Raw genomic sequence first — 21,645 nt, 5'->3', positions numbered from 1 at the left:
TCAGTTCGTCTTCGGCATTTATTTCTGTTTTTTTTTTTATTTGTTATTCTCACATCCTGTTTTACATACAGTATACATTTTCAAACATTTTCATCTTCATCTTTTGAATGGCTGGAAATTGGAATTGGAAATTGGAAAAACCGCTGACATGACTACCTTCATCATCAGCCAGCAGCCCAGACACGTCCTCAAAGCCCAGAACAGAGCAGATGGAGAGAGGAGCCACGGCCCAATCTCACCTCCTGGGCTGCAGCATGATTCATATGGCAACAGATGATGGTTACAGTACTCTATCTCTTTCTGGCCAATGCACACACACACACATGCACACACACACACAGAAAGATGACGAGGGGAGTGCCAGCCGGTATCAGGCCAACTTGGGCCATCAGACATGCCTCACTGTCTGAGACTGCAGCCTTGTATCTCATAATCAAGGTCAGACTTTGGGTTGTCGTCCACAGTGAGAGCCCTCATTCACCCTTGTGTCCTTTACAGAACAGACATAACTTGTGTGTCAGAGGTAACTCATTATTGCTCTGCATTTTACTTTAAATACGCTTATACACACACATTCCTGCTGTACACACTTGCACTGCCTCAGTTTGCACATATTTTGTACTCTGCATGTCATGGTTTCACACCGAACGTGCTGAGCTAGTTACACATTCACCAAATGTTTCCAACACAATGAGAAGGATTATGTGACAGTACATCACTGGAGGAGCACAGCACAGAGCAGCAACACTGCAGCGTGGGAACAAAAAAAAAAAAAAATCTACCACTGTTCTGTATCCCATGTGTCTAGACCAGTGTTGGATGTATTTGTATGTGGGCTGCACCCACTGCGTGGCTCCCCCTCCATATTGAATTGATTTGAGCCTTGGCCCTGGTGATAGAGCAAAGTGAGCTGAATACTAAGCCTGATGAGACAATGGCTCTGTGTGCATCATGTCTCTGGGGTTGCATCTCTAAAGGCCATCCTCCATCCTTCATCTCCTCCTGCTTCACGGAGAACATTGCAAAAAGCTTTGACGTCCACCCTGGGATATTCTTTTCCCATGCAATAAGGAACTAATGAAAAGCTTTCAAGAGTCAGTCTGAAACATATGAGTCAGAATTCAATAATATACTGTTGTTTTATACAAAGTTGCCAGGAATTTGACAAGACTAACACTCAGCGGTGCTTTTCCAAGCCTTCATATGATGTCATAGCTGTATAAATGGAATAGTGTTATTGATCGAATGTAAGTGGATAGGATTGAGGGCTCTGTGTGGGCAGGCCCCTCAAATAAACCACTGAACAGAGTGCATTTGCTGAAATGAAGAGAAGCTAAGCCTGCATCTAAATAGATTCAGCCACATTAATCTGTGGCACGGTGATTATGAAATGTAATATTCAGTCTGAAATGTAGGCCAAGGAAATGAATGTGATTGTCACTGTGGCAAATGTATTCTGTCTATATTCATATTTACATTTTCTGCACGCAGAAACAAAAAAGTCACCTATACAACTTCAAGAGAAGCAGTTACCAGGCCTCACTCACTGATAGATGTGGCTAAAGCGCCACCTAGTGGATGCCCATTTAATAATCTCCATAGACAGTGTATGTTTGCACCGTATTGATCTCATATTCTCTTTCTTTTCATTCTTGCTATTTTCTTGTTATTACTGCCTACTCTTGGGGCTGCAAGCAATAATTATTTTATTGATTAATCACTTGCTCTATAAAACACCAGAGCACAGTGACAAAAGCCCATCACAATTACCTGAAAACCAAGGCGAAATCATCGAATGTTCAAAAGTTTGTTCAACCAATAAAGTCCAAAGATATTCAATTTGCCATCATTTAAGACCAGAACAAGTAGCCAATTCTTACATTTTAGAGCCTGGGAGCAATTTATTTTTGGTTTGTCTGCCTAAAAATGACTTTCATCAAAATTGTAGTAGATTAATTTTCTGTTGATCAGCTAATTCAAATCATTTCATAACTGTATTACATTGATTATAGAGGTCTGGCCGCAGTTAACACTTCCATCATCCTGGAAGAGGGATCCCTCCTTTGTTACTGTTCTACCTGTTTACGACTTGACACGGCAGAAAAATGCAACATTAACTGAGTGATGAAACATCTACGTTGTTGTAGGTATTTAACTAAGTTTTTAGTATTTTATGCTGTCATTGGGCTGCTTCTTGAATGAAAATCGATAGATAGATAGATAGATAGATAGATAGATAGATAGATAGATAGATAGATAGATAGATAGATAGATAGATAGATAGATAGATAGAGTATTGATCCCTTAAGGGAAATTGCAGTGTTGCAGCAGGTAGGTAAGAAAAAACACTATTTTAAAAATATATACACATATGCATAAAAACTACTAAAACAGGCGAAAAATGCAAATAGAATAAAAATAGATTTGGAATTCAGAAAAAAAAGTGTGTTAAAAAGTAGATCAAGACTATGCAGTTTGTCAACAGCAGGGGGCAGCAGAGGTCTGGTTATCGTTAAACCTCCACATCGACCCACTTACTGAATCTCAGTGGGTCACTGTACAGGATTAACCCTTGACAATCAAAGTACATGCTGGTTCCCCAGATATCTCATACTTGATCTATAAAAGCTTCAATTTAATGTGTGACTGAAAAAGAGACTATTTTGACTAAACTTTAGGGTTAAATGTCATGCACTATTCACATGCATTCATACTGTAGGATAAAACACACAAGTACTACTACAAGTAGTACTACTACTTCATCACAGCAAAAGTGTCCTGGTACGATTCAGTTTGAAGCAACAGCCTCAAAAACAGGCAAATCTGTGAGTTCAGCTGGACAGTGGAGCAGGAAGTCTTCCCCTGAGATGTAGCTCTGAGGACGGGTGTCCTTTCATAACCAGAAAGCACTTCAATCAATTTTTTCCCCCTTCACAGTCTGTTCTAGGTTCAGTTCAGGGACAGACATAAGCGAATGGGGCAGCTGTCATGATATTATCTGGATGTGGAAACTGAGTTTGCCCTTAATTGGGAAACCAGCTGTTGTCCAGACAGAATGTCTTGACCGTAGCCCATTACGGTGGACTCTGTCTCTGTCTGCTCTCCTGAGTCGTGTTGCAACGAGCCGTAGCTTCTGAGTCTAATGTTTCTCCACGTCCTCCTCGCGTGGAGAAATCACCAGCGGCCTGGAGAGGCTCAGCGCACTGCAGCTGACATCTGCGTGGGTGTATGTTGGAGATTCATCCATTTTGACAAGATTTTGCATTGATTGTTTCTCCCTGATCCTCCTGCAGCAGACGCAGCTGACTCTGCTGCAGTGACTGAATATGTAAAGTACATTTACTGAGTGGTGCAATGTATGAAAGTACATTTACTCAAGTTCTTAAGTACAAATTTGAGGTACTTGTACTTTGAGTCTTGTCTTTTCATGCCCCTTTATACTTCTACAGCATTACATCTCATAGGTAGCTACTGTATACTTCACCGTCTTGTGAATGTATCTGTCTTTAGTAACTTGTTAATTGCACAGAAAACATGAAGTTTATACAATGTGATGTTTTGTTCTAAATTAAACTAACTAAACAGTTAATACAAGTACAGCTGAAACGATTAATCGATTAGTCCATTGATAGAAAACTAATCATTTAAGTCATTTTTCGTGCAACATTTCATGGTTACAGCTCCACAAATGTTCTGCACGATGGGTGTTTACTGCAACAGTCCTTGAACAGAGATCCTCAGGTTGGATCCTCCAGATTCTCTATGCACATAATATCGATGAATAGATGTTTCTGATTCTCTCTGTGCAGCTGATCTGAAGTTATTTTCATGCAGTGTGTGTATGTGTTAGGATAGAAATTACATATACTCAGTACTGTAGATCAGTACAATTGGAAAAAAGTTACATAATATATGCTTTACCTGTGTCTTTGAGTATTTTGTCTACTAATTTACAACAGTTCAGAGGGAAATATTGTACTTTTTACTTCATTTTGTGAGCACTGGCTACTTTGTAAGTTAAGATTTTAGATGAAAAACAGATGATGAGCTTATCGAACACGCACATGTTCCCTTGTTATAGACCCAAAAGTATGTTAGTTGAATTAGCTTCACCTCAACCAACCTTGCTGCATGTGTGATTATGAGATAACATTTCCAGTGAATCTTTTTATATTGGTGGTATTTCCTCTTCTACTTCAGTGAAGGATCTGAATACTTCTTCCACCGCTATGCATGGAAGTGCTGAGTGTGCATGGAGGTTGTGAGTGGCTCCACTTTGGTCCCAGGACTCTTACAGACCGGCCAGTATCTGCTTCCAGGCCTCGAGCCAAGCTGTAGAGTGACGCCCACGTTGCTTTGCCAAAGACGTGGACAGAATGTGATGAGGAGCTGGGCCGGGGAGCGGGATGAGGAAACAAGAGCGCAGAGAGATGCAATCGGCAAACGGGGGTCGCACACTCAGCATCTGGCGTGAGCTGAGAAAACAGAGCTGCTTCATTAATGGGCAGTTTATTGCAACAGTTTGACTGGAAACCCTCACAACTTGGCCCGGTGTTAGTGCGGAGCGCAATGTTTTCTCCAGCTGCCGTGTGATTCTCCTGAAAAATGGATTGGTTTTCTTGCGCATAATTAGCAGGATCATCCCCTAAACTGCACCACGCTGCCAAGGCATCTGGAAATGTAGACATGTGGTCTCCTCTGCTCAGATTTGAGAGAATTGTGTGATCTTTTCAGACTCCTTCGTTCTGTAGCTTCCACATGACAAGACCTGTGCACAAGCAAACAAGACCCCCTACATTCAAACACACTTTAAGCCTGTGCGCTTCACAGCACAGAATGATGCATGTGCAGAGTTTGACACTAAAAGGCTGTTTTCACATCCCTCTGATGAACTTTTGCAGCAAGAGCTGTGTAATTCTTCACTGTGAGTGAGTGAAGGAGGAAATGTACTGATTCTTATAGAGAAACCACATCAGACTTAAGTTATTATTCAAGGAAAGCATTTGCATAATGACTTAAATTCTTTTCCCTTCTTTTCAAAGAGAAGTGCTCCATCAAACTCTCCTGGGTTTAACTGTTCATGTTATAACGCTGTCCATCAATAATCTGTATGAAGGAGTACCTTACTGCACTGTTCTTTGCACAGTCTATAGTAACAGGTCTGAATGGTGTATAGAATCACGGTAGAAAAAAATCAGGATATTTATTGCACTTTTTACTACAGTAGATTCATGTAACAGTAATAGCTACTGTTTACTGTTCAGATTAAGACTTTCAGTTCATAGAATATGATGCACCGTCACAGATTAAACAGCTCATCAGTAGTAATGTACTGCTTACATGTTGTTGCATCAATACTAGTGGTCTGATCTTAAAGTAATGCAGCACTGACAGGGGTCATTCTGCAGTACTTTTGTGCTGCTAATACTTATGTACTTTCACTAAAGTAAAATTCTGAATGCAGGACTTTTACTTGTATTTCATATTGTGTGGTGCTGTGAGTAAATGATCTTGAACTGCTTGTCATTAACATGCATTTTATGCTGTATTTTTTAGCTTCTTAGCTGTTTCGTGTGTATATTAACTGCATGCATTGTTCACTTTTTGTTGCATCATCTAAACTTCATGCCATAAAGCGTCACTGAGCTCAATTGCACCGTCTTGACTTGAGAGCAGTGGAGCAGCAAACGCTTGGGTGAGCCAGGGAGGGTCATGTGAGGACAGTGTCCCGGGCGGGCGACACTTGCCTGTGCGCGTTCACTGCAGCATCGGTGTATCTGATTATCGCACTGTAATCGATGATCAGTCCCACACTCACTCACACACACGCGTGTTTCTGCGCTCTCCGCTTTCTCCGCTTGGCATTTGCTTCGGCTTTGCTCCGCAGGAGCGCGCGCAGGGACAGCGCGGACGGAGACCCTTCTTCCGGTCCCACTTGCCGTCACAGTGGTTAGGGGGCGTCCGTCTCAAGGGAAAACTGCCGCGCTCTCGCTATTCGCCGAAACTATAGGTGTGTCAGGGGGGTGTGCGCCTTCTCTCCGCCAGCTGTCAGTCATGAGGTCACTTCCTGCGGGTGTGAGCTCCATGGCGCTGCTTTGTATGGACATGGTGGGGGATTTTTGACAGCGGCAGCGCCGTGTTGGGAAACAAACAAGGACGTGGTCGGTGCTCGGGGACTGCTTTTTTGACGCTCCTCGCTGCTCTCCCGATCGCGCACCGACCGCTTCTCCACTCGGCCAGATTCTCCGTGGATATGGCGGCTTCGGATCGGGCTGTCTGTTGTAAGGTAGATGTCTTCATTTGCCCTTTTTTTTAATCCAAGAAGTGCACCCCCTCCTGCAGCAGCTGAGACGCTATCTGTGAGGGAATGTCTGTTGATTGCACAGAGATGGTTGCGGTTTGCAAGTGTTCCTCAGCGTTCTTCCAGGAAAGCTGCACACACACGATTGTTTACAGGCGACTGGGGCGCATTAATGAATTATTCCAGGATTATAGGAGCATTGTTATTGCATGGAGGCAGGCTAATCTGATTTCAGTTTGCACGCCTGCGCAGCTGAAGTGGCGCTCGCTGATCAATAGGCAACATCTCTATTCATTAGTAAACCATGCACTCCACACAAAGCCTATTTATTGGCTTGCTGGTGCGCCTTATTGCTCTAGTTTCAGAGGCTGCGGATTGTTTAGTAGTCGTGTTTGTTGCGGGGGGCCTGTCGTCAGCACGCTTGATGCTTGGTGACAGTGACCATGGTGTTAAAAGGTCAGTAAAAGTCAAGAGTTGATATACTGTTTCAGTCAGCTGTGAACATGCTGCTCTAATTTGAGAAACACCTGCATAACACCTGCATAAGGCCTCCAGAGTGTGTGAAGGAGCTTCGTATTAGAGATGGAGTTTGGGGTTTCTTGTTGGGAAACTTAAAATCTTGCACATCAAACAGCAGAAATGTGACAGGAAGTTAGGGAAGATAAAGACATGTATCAAAGGTCCCCACCTGGACTTGAACCTGTGAGGTGTTACATGAGCAGTGGGTGGAAATATGGCGTGGAAATTCTTGGTTTTGTTTATTGCTTATGGCCTGCGTTCAGTGCTGTGAGGTGATGGATGAATGGTCGAAGCAGTGGTTAATATGTCGCTGCAGGCGCTGTGAAGTTTCTGCTACAGTAACTCAGAGGCTCTCTCCGTCCCGGTGACTCCTTCCCTCCACCTGTGTGAACATTCGCGGCTAACAGGAGTGAGTGTGCTCGCTCACATAATTCACCATCATTCAGTGCCTGTCAAAGATCAAACTGTGGCTGCTTCCCGTGGGATGAGCGCTGGTGGAGGCTCAGGGCTCGCTGTGTTTACCTCTGCGCTGTTGCATGGGATGACTTCACTGAAGCAGAAACACATCTTCGTGTTTAGATTACTTCATCTGAGTGATGATTGAGTGGCTGCTGTGATATTGCGCCCGGACCAGTGATTTAGTCTCTCTTTGGAAAACTGACCACCTCGCAGCGCTCGGTTTTTAATGACACTCTTGTTTTGTGAAAGTGAAATTTGACCCAAATCCTGCTTGTACCTGTCCCATTCCCTGAAGCAATATAGGAGTGTAGCCTTTCTTTCCTCTCAAGTCGCAGGGTCAAAACTTATAACCATTAACCGACAACGTTTGGCAGTGCCTTTTTCAGTAAATTACTCTTCAAACACCAAAATCCAACTTCTCACTTTGCTTGTGTATTGTTTTTCTTCTTAGCGTTAATCGTAGGCGACTTCGGGACTGGCTAGTGACTCCTGACAGATTTGTTCTGGTTCAAGGTTTGTTTATGTCTTTAAATGCACATGGCCAGAGGAGACTTAGCTCCGATTGCAAAGCTTCATGTGGACATATTTCCCTAAAAGTGAGACTTTGAAGGTGATCTGAAGACAGATGCTCCATTCTGCTGCCTGGTTATGAATACGCTTGGATACAGCTCGGTCCTCTGTGTGCCGAGCTTTTGCATCAGTCCCCCCGTCTGTTTGCTAACCCTTAAAGCCAGTCTCCACATTGACGTGGCATTTACTTTGGGATCAAAGGTCTTCACTCAGAACCTCTTTTACACACTTTGTCATTCTGCTAAGTGTGGCTAGAAAGCCATTAATAATCTTGTAATGTTTGACATAGCCTCAGAGCGACAGTGTGTTTTATTTGTTTGACGGAGTAAAGCAAATTGAAAACATCAAGTTGAAAATGTTCCAAGAGTTAATATCAAAATCTGCATGTCAAACTGTGATCAAATAGTAACAGCATGTTAACCTGCTGGTGAATGCCAAATTGCATGCTGCTCCACACAGCAGAAGCATGTGCTTCTACTCTGTCTGCAGAACTTTCTGCATATTGCATAGGCAAGTGGGTTTTTTTAAGGGTGTGGTAAGACTGCCAGTGCTTGTAATTCATCCTAAAGCTTTACTGTTGTAACCAGAGAGAGACAATGCATGTAAGAAGATAAGACAATGCATGTAAGAAGATAAGACTCTTATCATTCAATGTTTTCAGAAACTAACTGTCTGAACTCTGCCTGGGCTCAAACAAGTGTTTTTTGCTTCTTTGGGTTAACCTTAAGGGAACTTTCCCTGCTGTTGTTTTTTTCCGTCGCTGGTTTCTGTCCAGTTGTGCTGCTGCGCTCGGGACAGTTTTGTGTCCAGGAACCTGAGACCTGTAATCAGCTTCTGCCTGGTTGCATTCACAGCCTGGAGTGACAGTCTTTCAAGAAGTGTTCTCTCCTCTCTGCTCCCCAAACAGGACTTTCTGGTTCTGTTCTCAGCTGCACAGTCTGTGCATGCAGAGGTTATCATTCATCTCTGTCGTGGGTCCATAAAGGGATGAATTTTAAGTATGTTTAACAACAGGAGTCTCGTTCCACTGGCCTATTTTCCAAGCCCCTGCATCACCGGTGGTGGAGAGCAGTGGAGAGAATTTTTAGCTTTGGGCATAGTTTCTGTCTTGGATCCTGATATCCAGCATTTGTTTTGTGTGCGTTAAAGGAAATCTAATTCCAGAAGGGTCCTCCAGCTCTGTAGACACTAACTGAAAAGGATTTGTGGCGCCGCTGCCTTGTTATCAACTCTTCAGGTTGCAGGGTGCCTCTGGTATTCCTCACCTATGAGAGCAACTCCAAAGAAATAAAGCATGTACAGGAAGTCGGTCTGCTTGAAACAAACTAGTTTGCGCCAAGCGTCTTCCAGCACCATTTGAAGGCAAACGTGCGCATAGCTGTTCCAGATGGCTTCACTGAAAGGCGGACTGAAAATCACGCCAACTTACAGTATAGTGAGGCAAGATGTGATAATTATTCAAATGAGAATAACAGGATTCACTTTGAGTCATCTGGAAGAAATTCATGGTGTTGCACTGATTAGAAGACGGTAAAAGTGGTCAAAATTCAGACATCGGAAAGGTGAGTAGGCTGAATTCAGACCTCATTCATGTCATTAAGGCCAAAGTATTGATTCTGCTGTATGTCACAGTCATCGTGATGGAGGATAAAGTGAAAACTGTCCGCAGTTGTAAAATCCCTCCTCATTTTATAAACAGCTGACCAGTGTTTTGCTGTCTGATAATCCTTCAGACTCATACATGTGTTATTTAAACTGGACTTCTTGGATCAGGTTTCACCTTCTCGTTGGGACCTGTAGTACCACACCCACACTGGCCCACATCATTTTTTTTTTTTTACACAGTGCTATTTCCAGTCCGAGCGTGGTCCGTCTGACTGTTTGTAGTCACTTCTGTGGTCTGTTTGTTTTGCAACTGGTGGCCTCTGTTGTCCAGGTTTGACCTTCACCTGAGCCAGGTCTCGTCCCCTTTGAGCCTTTCCTTCTGGCAAAGTCCCTCAGGGCTGAATAGGATTGAGACCCTCCAGCCAGACTTACAGTAAGCAGCTCTGGACAGGAGATTGTCTGTGCTGATGATTTGGGATTGATGCTGTATCTAAGCTGAATTTGTATGTTGAACCATGACGGGACTTGACAGGAGGATTTGACCGGTCTATCGTCTCGTCTTTCTTACCACAACCTCGTGGTCTCTCTCAATCATGTGTCTCTGGTCCTACATCCTGTTTGGCTCTTTGTCGAGGTAACGGGGCTGATCCTCATCCACGTGAGTCGAGGCCTGTAGAAATCCTCATCGATGACCTATCCCCGGTCTTATCTACACTCCCACTGTAATTCTATTACAGACGAAGCCCACGCTCTTTCAGATCCAATCTCTTCATCGGTGTTAAATGCATTTTACTTCTCCTCTGTATACCTCTGGTGTCAGTTTTGCTTGTTTTGGTCTGACAGAGGTCTTTGGCACTAGTTTGCAAATTGAGGTCGGTTATTAACATGACAGGTGACCATGGCGACGGTTGAGGCACGACAAACGTTGTTTTAAATTGAGATTCATAGAGTTATCTAGAAACTTTATGAGACACATCAAAGCTATACTAGTGTGTGTCAGCTGTGTAACTTACATAGGTTTTTTTTAGGCAGGTAATATTTTCTGAGGTGATGGCAGAGTGTGTGTGTGTGTGTGTGTGTGTATACAACTCAGATTCTAAAACAGTTGGGACGCTGTGTAAAACATAAATAAAGCGGAATGATATTGAAAACAGCAACACATTTCAAATAAGTTGTGGAACTCTCCAGAAACACCTGTCTGGAACATCCCACAGGTAAACAGGTTGTTGTGGTAACAGGTGATAGTATCATGATTGGGTCTGAAAGGAGCATCCTGGAAAGGCTCAGTCGTTCACAAGCAAAGACAGAGCGAGGTTCACCACTTGTGAACACATGATTGTATAAAGTGTTACTGCATGGGCTCAGGAAGACTTTGTAAAACTGTTGTCGATAAACACAGTTAGTGTGCAAATGATTTTGCGCAGCGTCCCATCATTTGTGGAATCAGGGTTCTGTGAAATGAATGGATGACCTTTGGAAAGCGACCACCCTTTTCTAGATTTACCGATTGCAGCTCTGCTTACTTGCTGCACGCAGGAAGCCAAAAGAATCAGATCATTTGGGGTTTTCGTTGTACTCAGTGATCCCGCTACAGTAGCACATGAGTGTTGCTGTCACCAGGCCTGTGTGCTGCATGCTTCCCCACAAACACGTAGGCTGGTTTGGCAGCCAGAAGGGGGGAACTCAGGACTCCAGTGTCATGCTGGAAAATGTAACAAGATACACACAGCTGTCTGGGCAGGGAGAAATGCTCCCAGCTTCATGTTGTTCTCATCTCAGTTTTGGTGATTTCTGCGTTCTGGCACTCGCCGCTCTATTGTCTTTGAGTAATGCAGAAACTCCCTTAAAACAATTTTGGAAAGTCCTTGAGCACACCCCAGGCCAAAGGTTGTATGGGGAAAAGATGAAGGTAGCCTGGGAGAAGGATGACGATGCCTTATTAAAGAGGAGATGCAACTAGTGGTTATTTTCATTGCTGCAGATTGCTGCAGATTATTACGATGATTAATTATTTCCTATATAAAATTTCTGAAAAATGGCCATATCAAGTAGCCAGATTTCAAAATGACACCTTCAAATTGCTTGTTTTGTGCACCCAACAATCCAGAACAGACAACATTTACCTTTCTATTGTATAGAGCTGAAACCACAATGGTTGTTGAGTTATTTTCTCCTGATCAGTCAATTAACTTGTCATTTCAGCCCCTTAACTACAGCAAAACATTTCCCTGAGAGTGACTCCTGCACATCTACAGTAGCATAAGAATGTAAATCCCCCCTGTAATGTTGCACCGCTTGTACCGTCCTCCTCTCTGTTTTCAAGCCTTGAAACTTCTGAGCGCTACAATTCAATGTCCCGTTGTACGCTGTTGGACTGTCATTATGGAGAGAAAGCCGAACCCACGTCCTGTGCATTTCCACACTTTTATATTCCAGCTCTGCCATCCAGCAGCGTCTCTGTTTATCAGTGCATGACTATGCGCTGGGAGGATAATCAGTGAAATTCAATAAACACAATAAACCCAACGATAGCATAGATCATAAAAAGAGCACGAGTTAAGGTGACTGGTACAGACCACACAGCTGACTTATAAAGGCACTTTATGGTGTTGTTGGCCCAGTTTAATACATGCATATGATGCTTGCTGTCTTGTTACCAAAGTGGTAAAATCAGATGGAAGAAATTGCAGCAGTTTCCCCATTTTGAAATGCACAGTGGTGATGTCCTGCAGGGAGGTTTTGTAATGGTGGCCTGCTCGATCCTTGCGACTGATTTGGAAATAAGAGCTAAGTGGCAGCCAGCATTTGGCACCAAATGGAGGTGTTGCTTAAGGACAGCGACGTTAGCAATTGGTGATTTTTAGCCGCGCTGAGAAGCAAGGGTCGAGCCTGCCGATAGTTCTGCTGCAAGTACCTTCAACACATGGGGGAAGCTGGTTTCGCTGTGGCAGTGCTGCAGGTCAGGTTTACATAGCAGCTGTGTCATTTCTCCATATGACCTCACACATCAGACTCTATCCAAAGCAGAAAAAACTAGATGATAGTCGAAGTCCACTGTCTCTGTCATGTTCCTCTGAGTCAGACAAAGATGCACCACACGGTCAGATGTATTGTAAATCACTTTCAAACACAATTGCTCCATAAATGCATTGCTTAGTGCTTCAGCATGCAGCATTGTTGCCCTTTATTGTTAGGGTTAGTGTTAACACATATTTATCAAACACTTAAGGTTAAAAAATGCTTATTGTATCTGTCGTGTTAGCAGCATCATCCCTCGCAGCTGCATGAAGAACAAACCGTTTGGAGATCATGTCAGCTGGTCAAACACACTCTAAAGAAAGACTAGTTTCTTGCTCAAACTAAACATTTAAGTTAAAGATTTTCGACATGCATTGATCGACAGATGAAGTTTTTTGTACATATGTCACCATAAATTTCACCATGTGCTTGTTGTGGCTCCACAACACACACACACACGCAGGCACATTTTCCACCACGTAGTGAATGATGTGCTATAAACAGCCGGTGTGAAGGGTCGGGTCACCGTAGACCTCTGAGGTAACGTGATACACTGTCACATTGCACCTTCTGCTGTGTTTTATGATCAGATTGTATCGGCTCTGTCTTGTGAGCGTGTGCGAGTATTTAATTATTATTTTGACACTGAACACGCTGTCAGTGCAGAGGTCAGAGTACGCCGGGGTTTATGCAAGTTACTGTTTTATTTCCTAACTCCATGCTGCGGTGGGCGTTTGATTTGCCACCGGCGAAAGCAAGAGCTCATCTTGAGTTATCACTTGTCTTAATAAAAAAAATAAAATCACAAATTCTGTCCATTTAGGACCAGAATAACATGCAGATCTCCTCAGTGAGTGTTATAGATTGCTCCAGTCGTAATAAAATATGATAATGAGTAAAGTAGCTCCTTTACAGGGGTCCCAGTGGCTCAGATCAATCAGCAAAGATACTTTTATCTAAGATGTATTAGTCATGTTTTATGTAAGAACTGTAATACAGCCATGGAGATAAAGAAAAGCAAACAGGGTGGTTCAAAAATGTGCTGGAATATTTCCTGGTAATAAGATGTTCTGTCTGAGTAAAGAGACAAGCTGTACAAACTGTCCCAGCCGGTTAGTGAGAGAGAGAGAGCTCTATTCGTTTCTGCTTTCATTAAAACCTGAAGCTAAAAATAAAGCAAAAGACACTGGGTCCCATTTGAATCGACCGTGCACATTCATGGGTAACTTGAACACATTAGACCAAATATCGGGGCCAAGCCAGTGATTTTGCACCTCTTGTATCTTGCACTGCAAACCATGTTTCATGATATACTTGAACCTCATCTTTTAGGCCGGCATGGATGAAGAGCTCTTCAAGTCTGAATGATAATAGACTTAAGATCGTCTACAATTCACGGTCATGTGCGCACACTCTGGTTGTCTTGTTCGCTCGCCCTGCGGGTGACGAAGATGACATGATGTGACTGAAAGTGTTGTTCCCAAAGCCGAGAACGGACTTTGAACCTCAAATCATTTATACACAGTTCGTTACTCACAGCGAACCACTTTGTAAACCATGCAGCTGTTTTTTTACATATTTTTTTTTTGTGATTTTCTTTCCAGCCAACAGCTGTTTTTTTTCATTCTTTTCTGTATAATATGAAAATCTATTGGTGAACATGATGTGTGGGAATAATCCATCCAAACACAGCAACCTCATGTACGTATGTATGTACTCGTGTAAATATATATATAGAGCTAAACTTTGCAAACACAGGAGCTTGGAGCTTCAGGTCTAAAAATATCAGACAAATTTGCTGTGTGCTGCAAATCTAGCTGTCACTGACCCTAAAATGACGAGGCAAGCGACCTGACAACAGGATGACTGAACTGTTAGCGGTCATACGGCCCATCTGTCTTAGACTACAGCTAAAGTCCAATCACTTCCCCGGCCTGCACTTTGGTCAATCTCCATAACGATAAGAGGGCGCCGGCCAGCGTATCAGGCCTGAGTGATAAAGGGTCGCTGGAGTGTTTACACTGCGGGCACGGTCCATGCTGAGCTCATAGAGTGAACGCTTCAAACAAATGGACAGGCGGAGCTGGCGGGACGGCCCCATCAGCCCATATTTATGCTCTGAGACCACCGTTATGTCCCCAGGGGCCCTTCTCCGAACAGGTCTGTGCGGATTAAACATTAACCTGCGGTCCACTCTCTCAAACGCACACACACACACACACACACACACACTGAATCATCATACAAACTCTTGGAGAGCTGGATGTCATGTTGTCAGGGAGCAGAGTTGCATGGAAGACTTCAGGTGTGTGGATGAGGAAGGTAGGCAGGCAGTGTCAGTTATCCTTCTTTTTTGTTTTTTATGAACTACACTTAACAGTTTTTGAAAAGAAAAAACAAACATGTTCGATTGATCTGTAGCAAATACTGGTTTTATTCTAACACAATACCAAAACAGCATGTGAGCAAGTTACCTTCTTTTTTCTCTTCTCATTGCCAAAGTGTGTTCTCCTGTACTTGGAAGGGTTACAGTGTTATTTCTCCACGCCTTGGCGAGACAAGCCCATACACACCTCTAGAGTCTGCTGGCAGCTTTATCTGGGTGTCATCACACTCTTTGTTGTCCTCTCTCTTGATGGATTTGGAAAGCATGGAGCTTTATTGGATGCCCCGGAGACAATAGTTAGTCATGGAGGCTGTGTGGCTATCCCAGCCATCAGCTGAAGCTTGTGCGGATGTGGAGTCGCCGCTGGCTCTGATGACATGCTTTGCTTTTACTGCACGACTGACGGATTTCCCCACTGAGGCCGTCAGCTCGGATGTGATTCGTAGATCGTTTTCCTGAAGATCTCGGACGGCTGTGTAAGCTAACTTCATGCTGTTCTATGACCTTTCCTGTTGGGAGAGGAGGAGGCCGTCTGCATGCCTGGGTCACGTTCAGAGCTTGTTTATCTGCCTCAGCCGGAGCGGCTCGCTGGCAGCTTCACGGCCTGTCTGTCTAATGTGGGTCTTGACTGCGATGGATGAGCCTAACATGGGGGGCTGGGTGACCGTGCTAAGCGACTGTGCAGCAATCCATCGGGTTGTATGGATTATTTATGCTCCCCTCATACATCCGGTGCTGTGATAACTGGCTCAGACTTGCCAGCACACAAGTCGGTGATGGGATTTATTGATTTCTATGAGAGATTGAATTCCAGTGGTAGCAGCTTGTAGCTGCCTCCACATCATGGCCGCCTGCCCTCCGCCGCTTGTTTCAAAGCGCAACGTGTCGGCATTGCCGTGGCATCGTCATGGCGACCTCGGCGGCCCTCGGTTAGCGGTCTTTTGTCAGTGTAGCCCCCCTCCTCCCCTTTTTTTGGAGCCTAACCCCAACCCTGAACGGCACCAACTCGTATGACCTTGCTCATCTTCCTCTCAGTGTGCGCAGTGCCCTCAGCAGGCTCGGTTGAGTGAGCACAAGAGAGGTCTTGACCCTAAAGGACAAAGGCTTGCTGTTACCGCAGGAACCGCTGTTTTCTTTCCCTCTCTCTGCCTCGCTTGCTCACTCTCTCGCACATTGCTGATGAAGACCCTGTAATGTAGCCTCACTGACATTCCTCTGCGCCCCCCGTGTCTCTCTGTCTCAGTCCGCGAGGCCTCTGCAGTCTGCAGCTAAGCGGCCCTGCGTGTTTACATTCTCATGCTATGTTGCTGGCAACACAAGGTTAGCTTGGTCCGTCACTTCGTAGCTGCTGGCAGGGGGTCATAAGTTCAGAAAAGGACTTGTGTCATGTATGTTATTTAAATAGAAAGTCATGCGTGCAGCGGGTGTGTGTTGACACATATAGTAATGTCCTTAGATTGACCTACTGTAAGTCTGGACTGTGTCAACTCAGAAGCCTTTTACTGATGTCAGAAAAAAGAAGTTTTTTTCACACCCTGCAAGTTTATCTCATCTCACCACGAGACAAGGAGTTGCCCAGGTTAATGGAGCGTTATCTGAGCGGACAGGATGGATGTTAGCAAAGCTGTAGCCAAGATTCGGCTTTATTTTTCCCCGTGAAGCCGTATTATAAGAGACGGTGCTGAGCGAAGTGAGTGTCTGAAACAGGATGTCCTCTAAAGGAAGACCTGAGGGTCAGGAGCGGGAGGATGAATGCTAAAGAGGTCTGCTTTATCCGAGCAGAGCTAACACTGCTTCCATTCAGAATTACAAGTGCATTGTAGAGTGAGGAACCCAGCGAAGCAGCCTGTCACATGCCAGGCTCCTTTTCATGTCTCATAGTGTTTTTAATGGGTGGGAGTCTTCAGGGTCTTCATTATTAGACTTGGCTTAGTTCCTCGTTATGCAATTCTGTATTAAACCTGAAAACTCATGTACAAGTTCCGCTAAAATTGATGCCATATTAACCGCATGCTGTGCCATCTTTCCTGGTGGCTCCAGCCTTGAAATGTTTGTATTCATATTCATGCAATTTAACAATAAATGAAGCGTCCTCTTCTAGTGTATTTGCAAAAACGTAAGTTTGCGGAGACATTTCAGAAGCTTCCACGGCTGCCATGTAGCTCTAAACTATACACACTGATGGTGATATCAATATAAACTCACAACTCAGAGCTGTATTCTACAATGTGCTCGGTGATTTCCATCCATGTTACACCACGTGGCTGGACTTTGAGCTCGCTGTTGTTGTTGTTGTTACATATTTGTCTGTTTCAGTTATATCACTGATCTGCTTTTGGCCGTGCTGCCTGCAGGTCACCTACCAGCCCTGGAAGTAGAGGAGACATTCCCATGGTTCTTACATTGTTTTCCCCCCTACTTAAAAGGCTAAAACGTCACCGAAAGAGATTATTTTTATTAATATTAACAGCCACACGTAGAACACACAGTCATGTTTACTTAATCTACGATATTGCGGGCCTTCAGCACTCAAGGCGAAATATTATGCAAGTGATCTATCATTGCAGTGGCTGCGTCATTCATTTCTGTCATTAGATCTTATAAATAGCCTCACAAGGAGCGCTGAGGGCAAACATTTTGAGCATGCAGTCAGTCTCTCTTCTCAGCAGCCTACAGTACATTACACAGTACGGGGCAAGTTAACGTTGAACTAAATGCGGCCATGTGTAAAGGTGTGGAATGGCTGAGAACAGTCAGCAGCTGCTGTCTTGTAGCTGTATATCCACCCCCAACGCCCTCTACCCACCTCCCCCTTGTTTGATGTTCTTAGCGGGGCCTGATGGAAAGGGCTTACCGACGATTGACCTAGTTTACATGCGGATATATGAAGTTCTAATATGCAGAATGAGGTCCATTCCCACTGCCTGTCCTGTCTCTAAGCTTAGGCACCAAGACAAGCCTGCCTCTTAGCGCACTTTATGTTGATCTCATAGCTCCTCCCAGCTGCACTGTGCAATTCAGCAAAATCTCAACCATCTACTGTACGAGCCAGTCTGTCATGTCTCCCCCAGCCAACCCCGGGCCTAGCCCTCCTGTCACAGCGTAGCCTAAGCCAGCCCAGTGACCTACATTCATCCCTCCACATGTCTCTGCCTCGTTCTCTGTCTCTCTGTCCCGTGTCTTTCTCTTTCTGCAGCACTATGAGGTTTGCAAGGATAAGGTTACTGTATTTGGAGTGAATAGATCAGAGGAGCGGAGGGGCCTGTGTTGTGTCATAAGATACTGCATTCCTTTGCTGCCTGCTGACCCATAGCAACGTGCAGCACCTGTTGGTGTGAGTGGCCACACGTTGCGTCAGCGCTGCTCATTAAGCCTAAATGTATTAGCCAGTGGTATGTTGAAGCATGTGCACTGAGTGTTAATGCAGCATTGCTCTGTGGTGTTGATGTGGATGATGATGTCATCAGTTTTTAGCCATTCAAGGATGAAGATGTCAGTCAGTCCACCATTTTATTCCAGAAGTATCTGAGTAACTGTTGAATGGATCCTACAAAACTGTGCACAGATATTCACGGTGTCCAGAGGATGAACCTTAACAGCTTTGATGATCCTTTAACCTTTATTCCAGTGCTGTCAGTAAAATGTTCACCTTTCTGGTAAAACATCTACTCGATGACTTGGCAAAACAGTTTGCTACAACACTCATAGATCCCATATGATGTAACCTAACCTATGATGTAACCTAACCTAAGTGTAAAACTGATGTGTAGTTCCTTTACCTTTCCTCTTATGCCACGATGACGTTGTTATTTGTGGTTTTGAATGAAATGTCTTAACAACTATTGGATGGATTGCTTTGGCACTTTGCACAGACGTTCATGTCATCCACATGTTTTCACTTTGGTGAACCTCGGATTTTGACATTTTGCGCCATCATCTATGTTTTCATTTGTCGAATACTTAAAACTTTGGCAAACATTTTGGTTTATGAACAAATACCTGCAAGCCTAATGACCTGTACTTCATTCAGTAGCTGCTAGCATGCTAACATGCTAAAGTAAGATGGTGAGCATGGAAAACATTATACCTGCTAAACAATAGCATTAGCTTTGTGAGCATGCTAACAAGCTAACATTAGCATGTAGGACAAACCGCTGCTGTATTTCAGCCTCACAGAGCAGCTAGCGTGGATGTTGCCTTTTGGTCTGTAGAAAGTCAGACAGAGGTGACCTTAGAAATGAGTAATCATCTTGTCATCCGCTGTCTGCCTGTCTGTTTTCATATCACCCCTTATGACCTCTTTGTCTTTTTTGTCCCCCTCCCCCTGTCCCCTGTCTCCAGTCTGATGAGTGAGAGTGCCGGCACCCCGCTCCTCCACAGCGATGGTCGACATGGAAAGCCACTACCATCCCCCTTCGCCCCTGGAGGACTCAGTGCTGGGCAGCCCCCTGTGCGCCGATGACGACTTCATGGGCGGCATGGAGGAGCTCCAGGACATCTCCCAGTCCATCGACAACGACGCCCTCAGCTCCTTTGATGTCCCCGAATATCAGCCCTCCAGCAATGGCTCTGAAGGTTCCACCGTTCTAGGTGAACTCTCATTATCACTGACTTGAAATATGGGGTTTGCTCCCATTCTGTCATTTTACAGTTTGTGTCCTCGGCAGCTCAGTGTGATCTCCTTGCCATTGTTGTTCTCAGAGTAGGGGTCCCTTGGTTTGGCCCCATTAATCCCTAATATGCTCCAATTGAATGTTCAGAGAATACATACAGTTTGGCCAATTTAACCTCTTGCCTCACCCTACAACAAAGCTGCACTACAGTCCATTTACAACCCTGCCTTATTTCATATTTTCTTTATTGGTTTTTCCTTGTTTCTGATGTGTCTTAATTTATTGTCCTGCCCATTCCTTCCAATTCCCTCCATACTTCCTCCACATTTCATCTTTTCTCTACTTCCTTATCTGCCTCTTATTTTCCCTGTGCCCTTTTTGTTTTTTCCTCTCTGTCCTCCTGCAGCCCTTCTCCTCGCCCCATATCCAATGAGGAATTCACACATTCCTCAGCCACCATGCACCACCTCTCAGGAAACATCCATTTTGCCGCTGTGCTTCCTCCTGAATAAAAGTCACAGGGACATCTGGGAAATTTACGCTACTGCCAAATTATGCAACAAGTGAATGGAGAAGCCGTGAGCAGTTCAAAAAGATAAACATTTAATGGGAGAGTAAAGGGTGAGAGCCAGGGAGAATGAAGGAAAGGACAGAAGGGGGTGGGGGGGGGGGGGTACGAGGAGACGGTATCACGGAAACATTTGATGATGTCATGGAAAAGTCAGTGAGAGGATTTATGGATGTTTGAGAGTGCAAACGGTGAGAGACAGGAGCAGAAGAAACACTGACATGCTGTTCTTGTCCACACTCAGTTGGAACATGTGCACTTTCACTAGACAGGAACACAGCTCCAGGTCAGCTGCCAAATGCTGCTTATCCCCGTGGCATCCTTCGACCAACTCATGTGGCTTGACTTAGTGCCACTGTTTTGTACCATTTCATCTTCGCTATTTGTGTACCGAGTGTGTTCCACCAACCATGTTCCCTTCATAAGGTGGAAATAGAAAACTGCTGGCAAGCCCCAGGACCTGTCGTCCTTCAGCGAGATCAGTAATACTACTCCACCACTGTTATGCCCGTGACAGGCAACGCACCACAAACCGCATGTTAATGTCTCTGGATAAATAGCTGCTGTGATGGAACAGACTGTCTTTGACGGGGCAGAGAGGTCAAACTGTTCTTAAATTCCAGCAGTTCTTTACCGGAGGGAGATAAAACTTTGCAGCATTGATGCATTCATGAGGACAGATGCTGATATTTTATTTTTGCTCAAGAAAATGGCTGAATATTCTGCAGGATTTTTGAAGGGTATTACAAAGTATGATAGGGTCATCAGTTGTTTTAAGGTATTACATCGTCTATACTCACAAACGCATATTTACTGAGATTCACCAGAAACGTGAATTTGTCCAAGGTATGTTTGGAATGAACTAGATCACACAAAGTGCCATCCAATCACATATCAGATACATTTGTAGCTGCTCTGTCGTCATAGAGAGGAGCGAGGAGTGATACGTTTTGTCCACAGAGCGTCTCCTGAATGGCGTCTACCTTCACACACTCGGCCAATCACTGTGAAGGGGGCATAATTGTGACATTGAAAAGTTGTGAGAGGAGAGGTTTTCGATCGCCGTCGACGTTCTGACAGCCGCTTATTTGTGGCATCCTGGTGGTCTGTAGTCTACAGCGGCCAGTCACCCAGTTATGTCCCACGCCTTTGTGAAGAAACGCTGTATCATGCTTTTGGTGCGAAATCCACAAAACACATACGTTATTACACTTCGGGCTGTTAAAGTTGTGAGCGTGAGGAGGCCAAACAGAGCCTGACTGGGTGCGCAGATCCGCATGGAAACGTTTTGAGCGTCAGAGAGGCCGAACAAATTGAGAAAGTCTGCGCACAGCAGTGAGCCTTTCCTTAAAAAACAACTGCTAAAGTGCTCTTGAGCATGGGGCTTCTTCTCCACCGAATCTGCCTTTTACGCAGCAGAGAAAATGTGGATTTGTTTGTGGATTTTTTTGGCAGAAATGGCAAAAATCTGCCCATTATAAAAGCTTAAAAAATCAGAAATTAAAAAAAATATGGCTGGTAATATTCAGCTATAGATATGATGCACAAAATGAAGGAGCAACACCCAGTGCATTGGTGTGGCTCATTGTTATTAATGTTGTTTTAG

General features: G+C 44.3%; 1 protein-coding gene across 1 annotated transcript in view; it reads left to right on the top strand.

Annotated features, from left to right (window-relative positions):
• Positions 1 to 6,088: 6,088 nt before the first annotated feature.
• pparab (peroxisome proliferator-activated receptor alpha b) overlaps positions 6,089 to 21,645 on the top strand; it is a 31,948-nt gene continuing 16,391 nt past the window's right edge. Inside the window, exons 1-2 of the mRNA XM_041939607.1 lie at positions 6,089 to 6,286; positions 19,200 to 19,448. Coding sequence (XP_041795541.1) covers positions 19,241 to 19,448 — 208 coding nt within the window. The 5' untranslated portion in view covers positions 6,089 to 6,286; positions 19,200 to 19,240. The remainder of the gene's footprint in view (positions 6,287 to 19,199; positions 19,449 to 21,645) is intronic.

The sequence above is a fragment of the Chelmon rostratus genome, chromosome 6 (genome assembly GCF_017976325.1).
Source record: "Chelmon rostratus isolate fCheRos1 chromosome 6, fCheRos1.pri, whole genome shotgun sequence".
NCBI classification, from domain to species: domain Eukaryota; kingdom Metazoa; phylum Chordata; class Actinopteri; order Chaetodontiformes; family Chaetodontidae; genus Chelmon; species Chelmon rostratus.
Note: the sequence above shows the minus strand (reverse complement) of the source record. Positions and strands in the feature narration are given on the sequence as shown.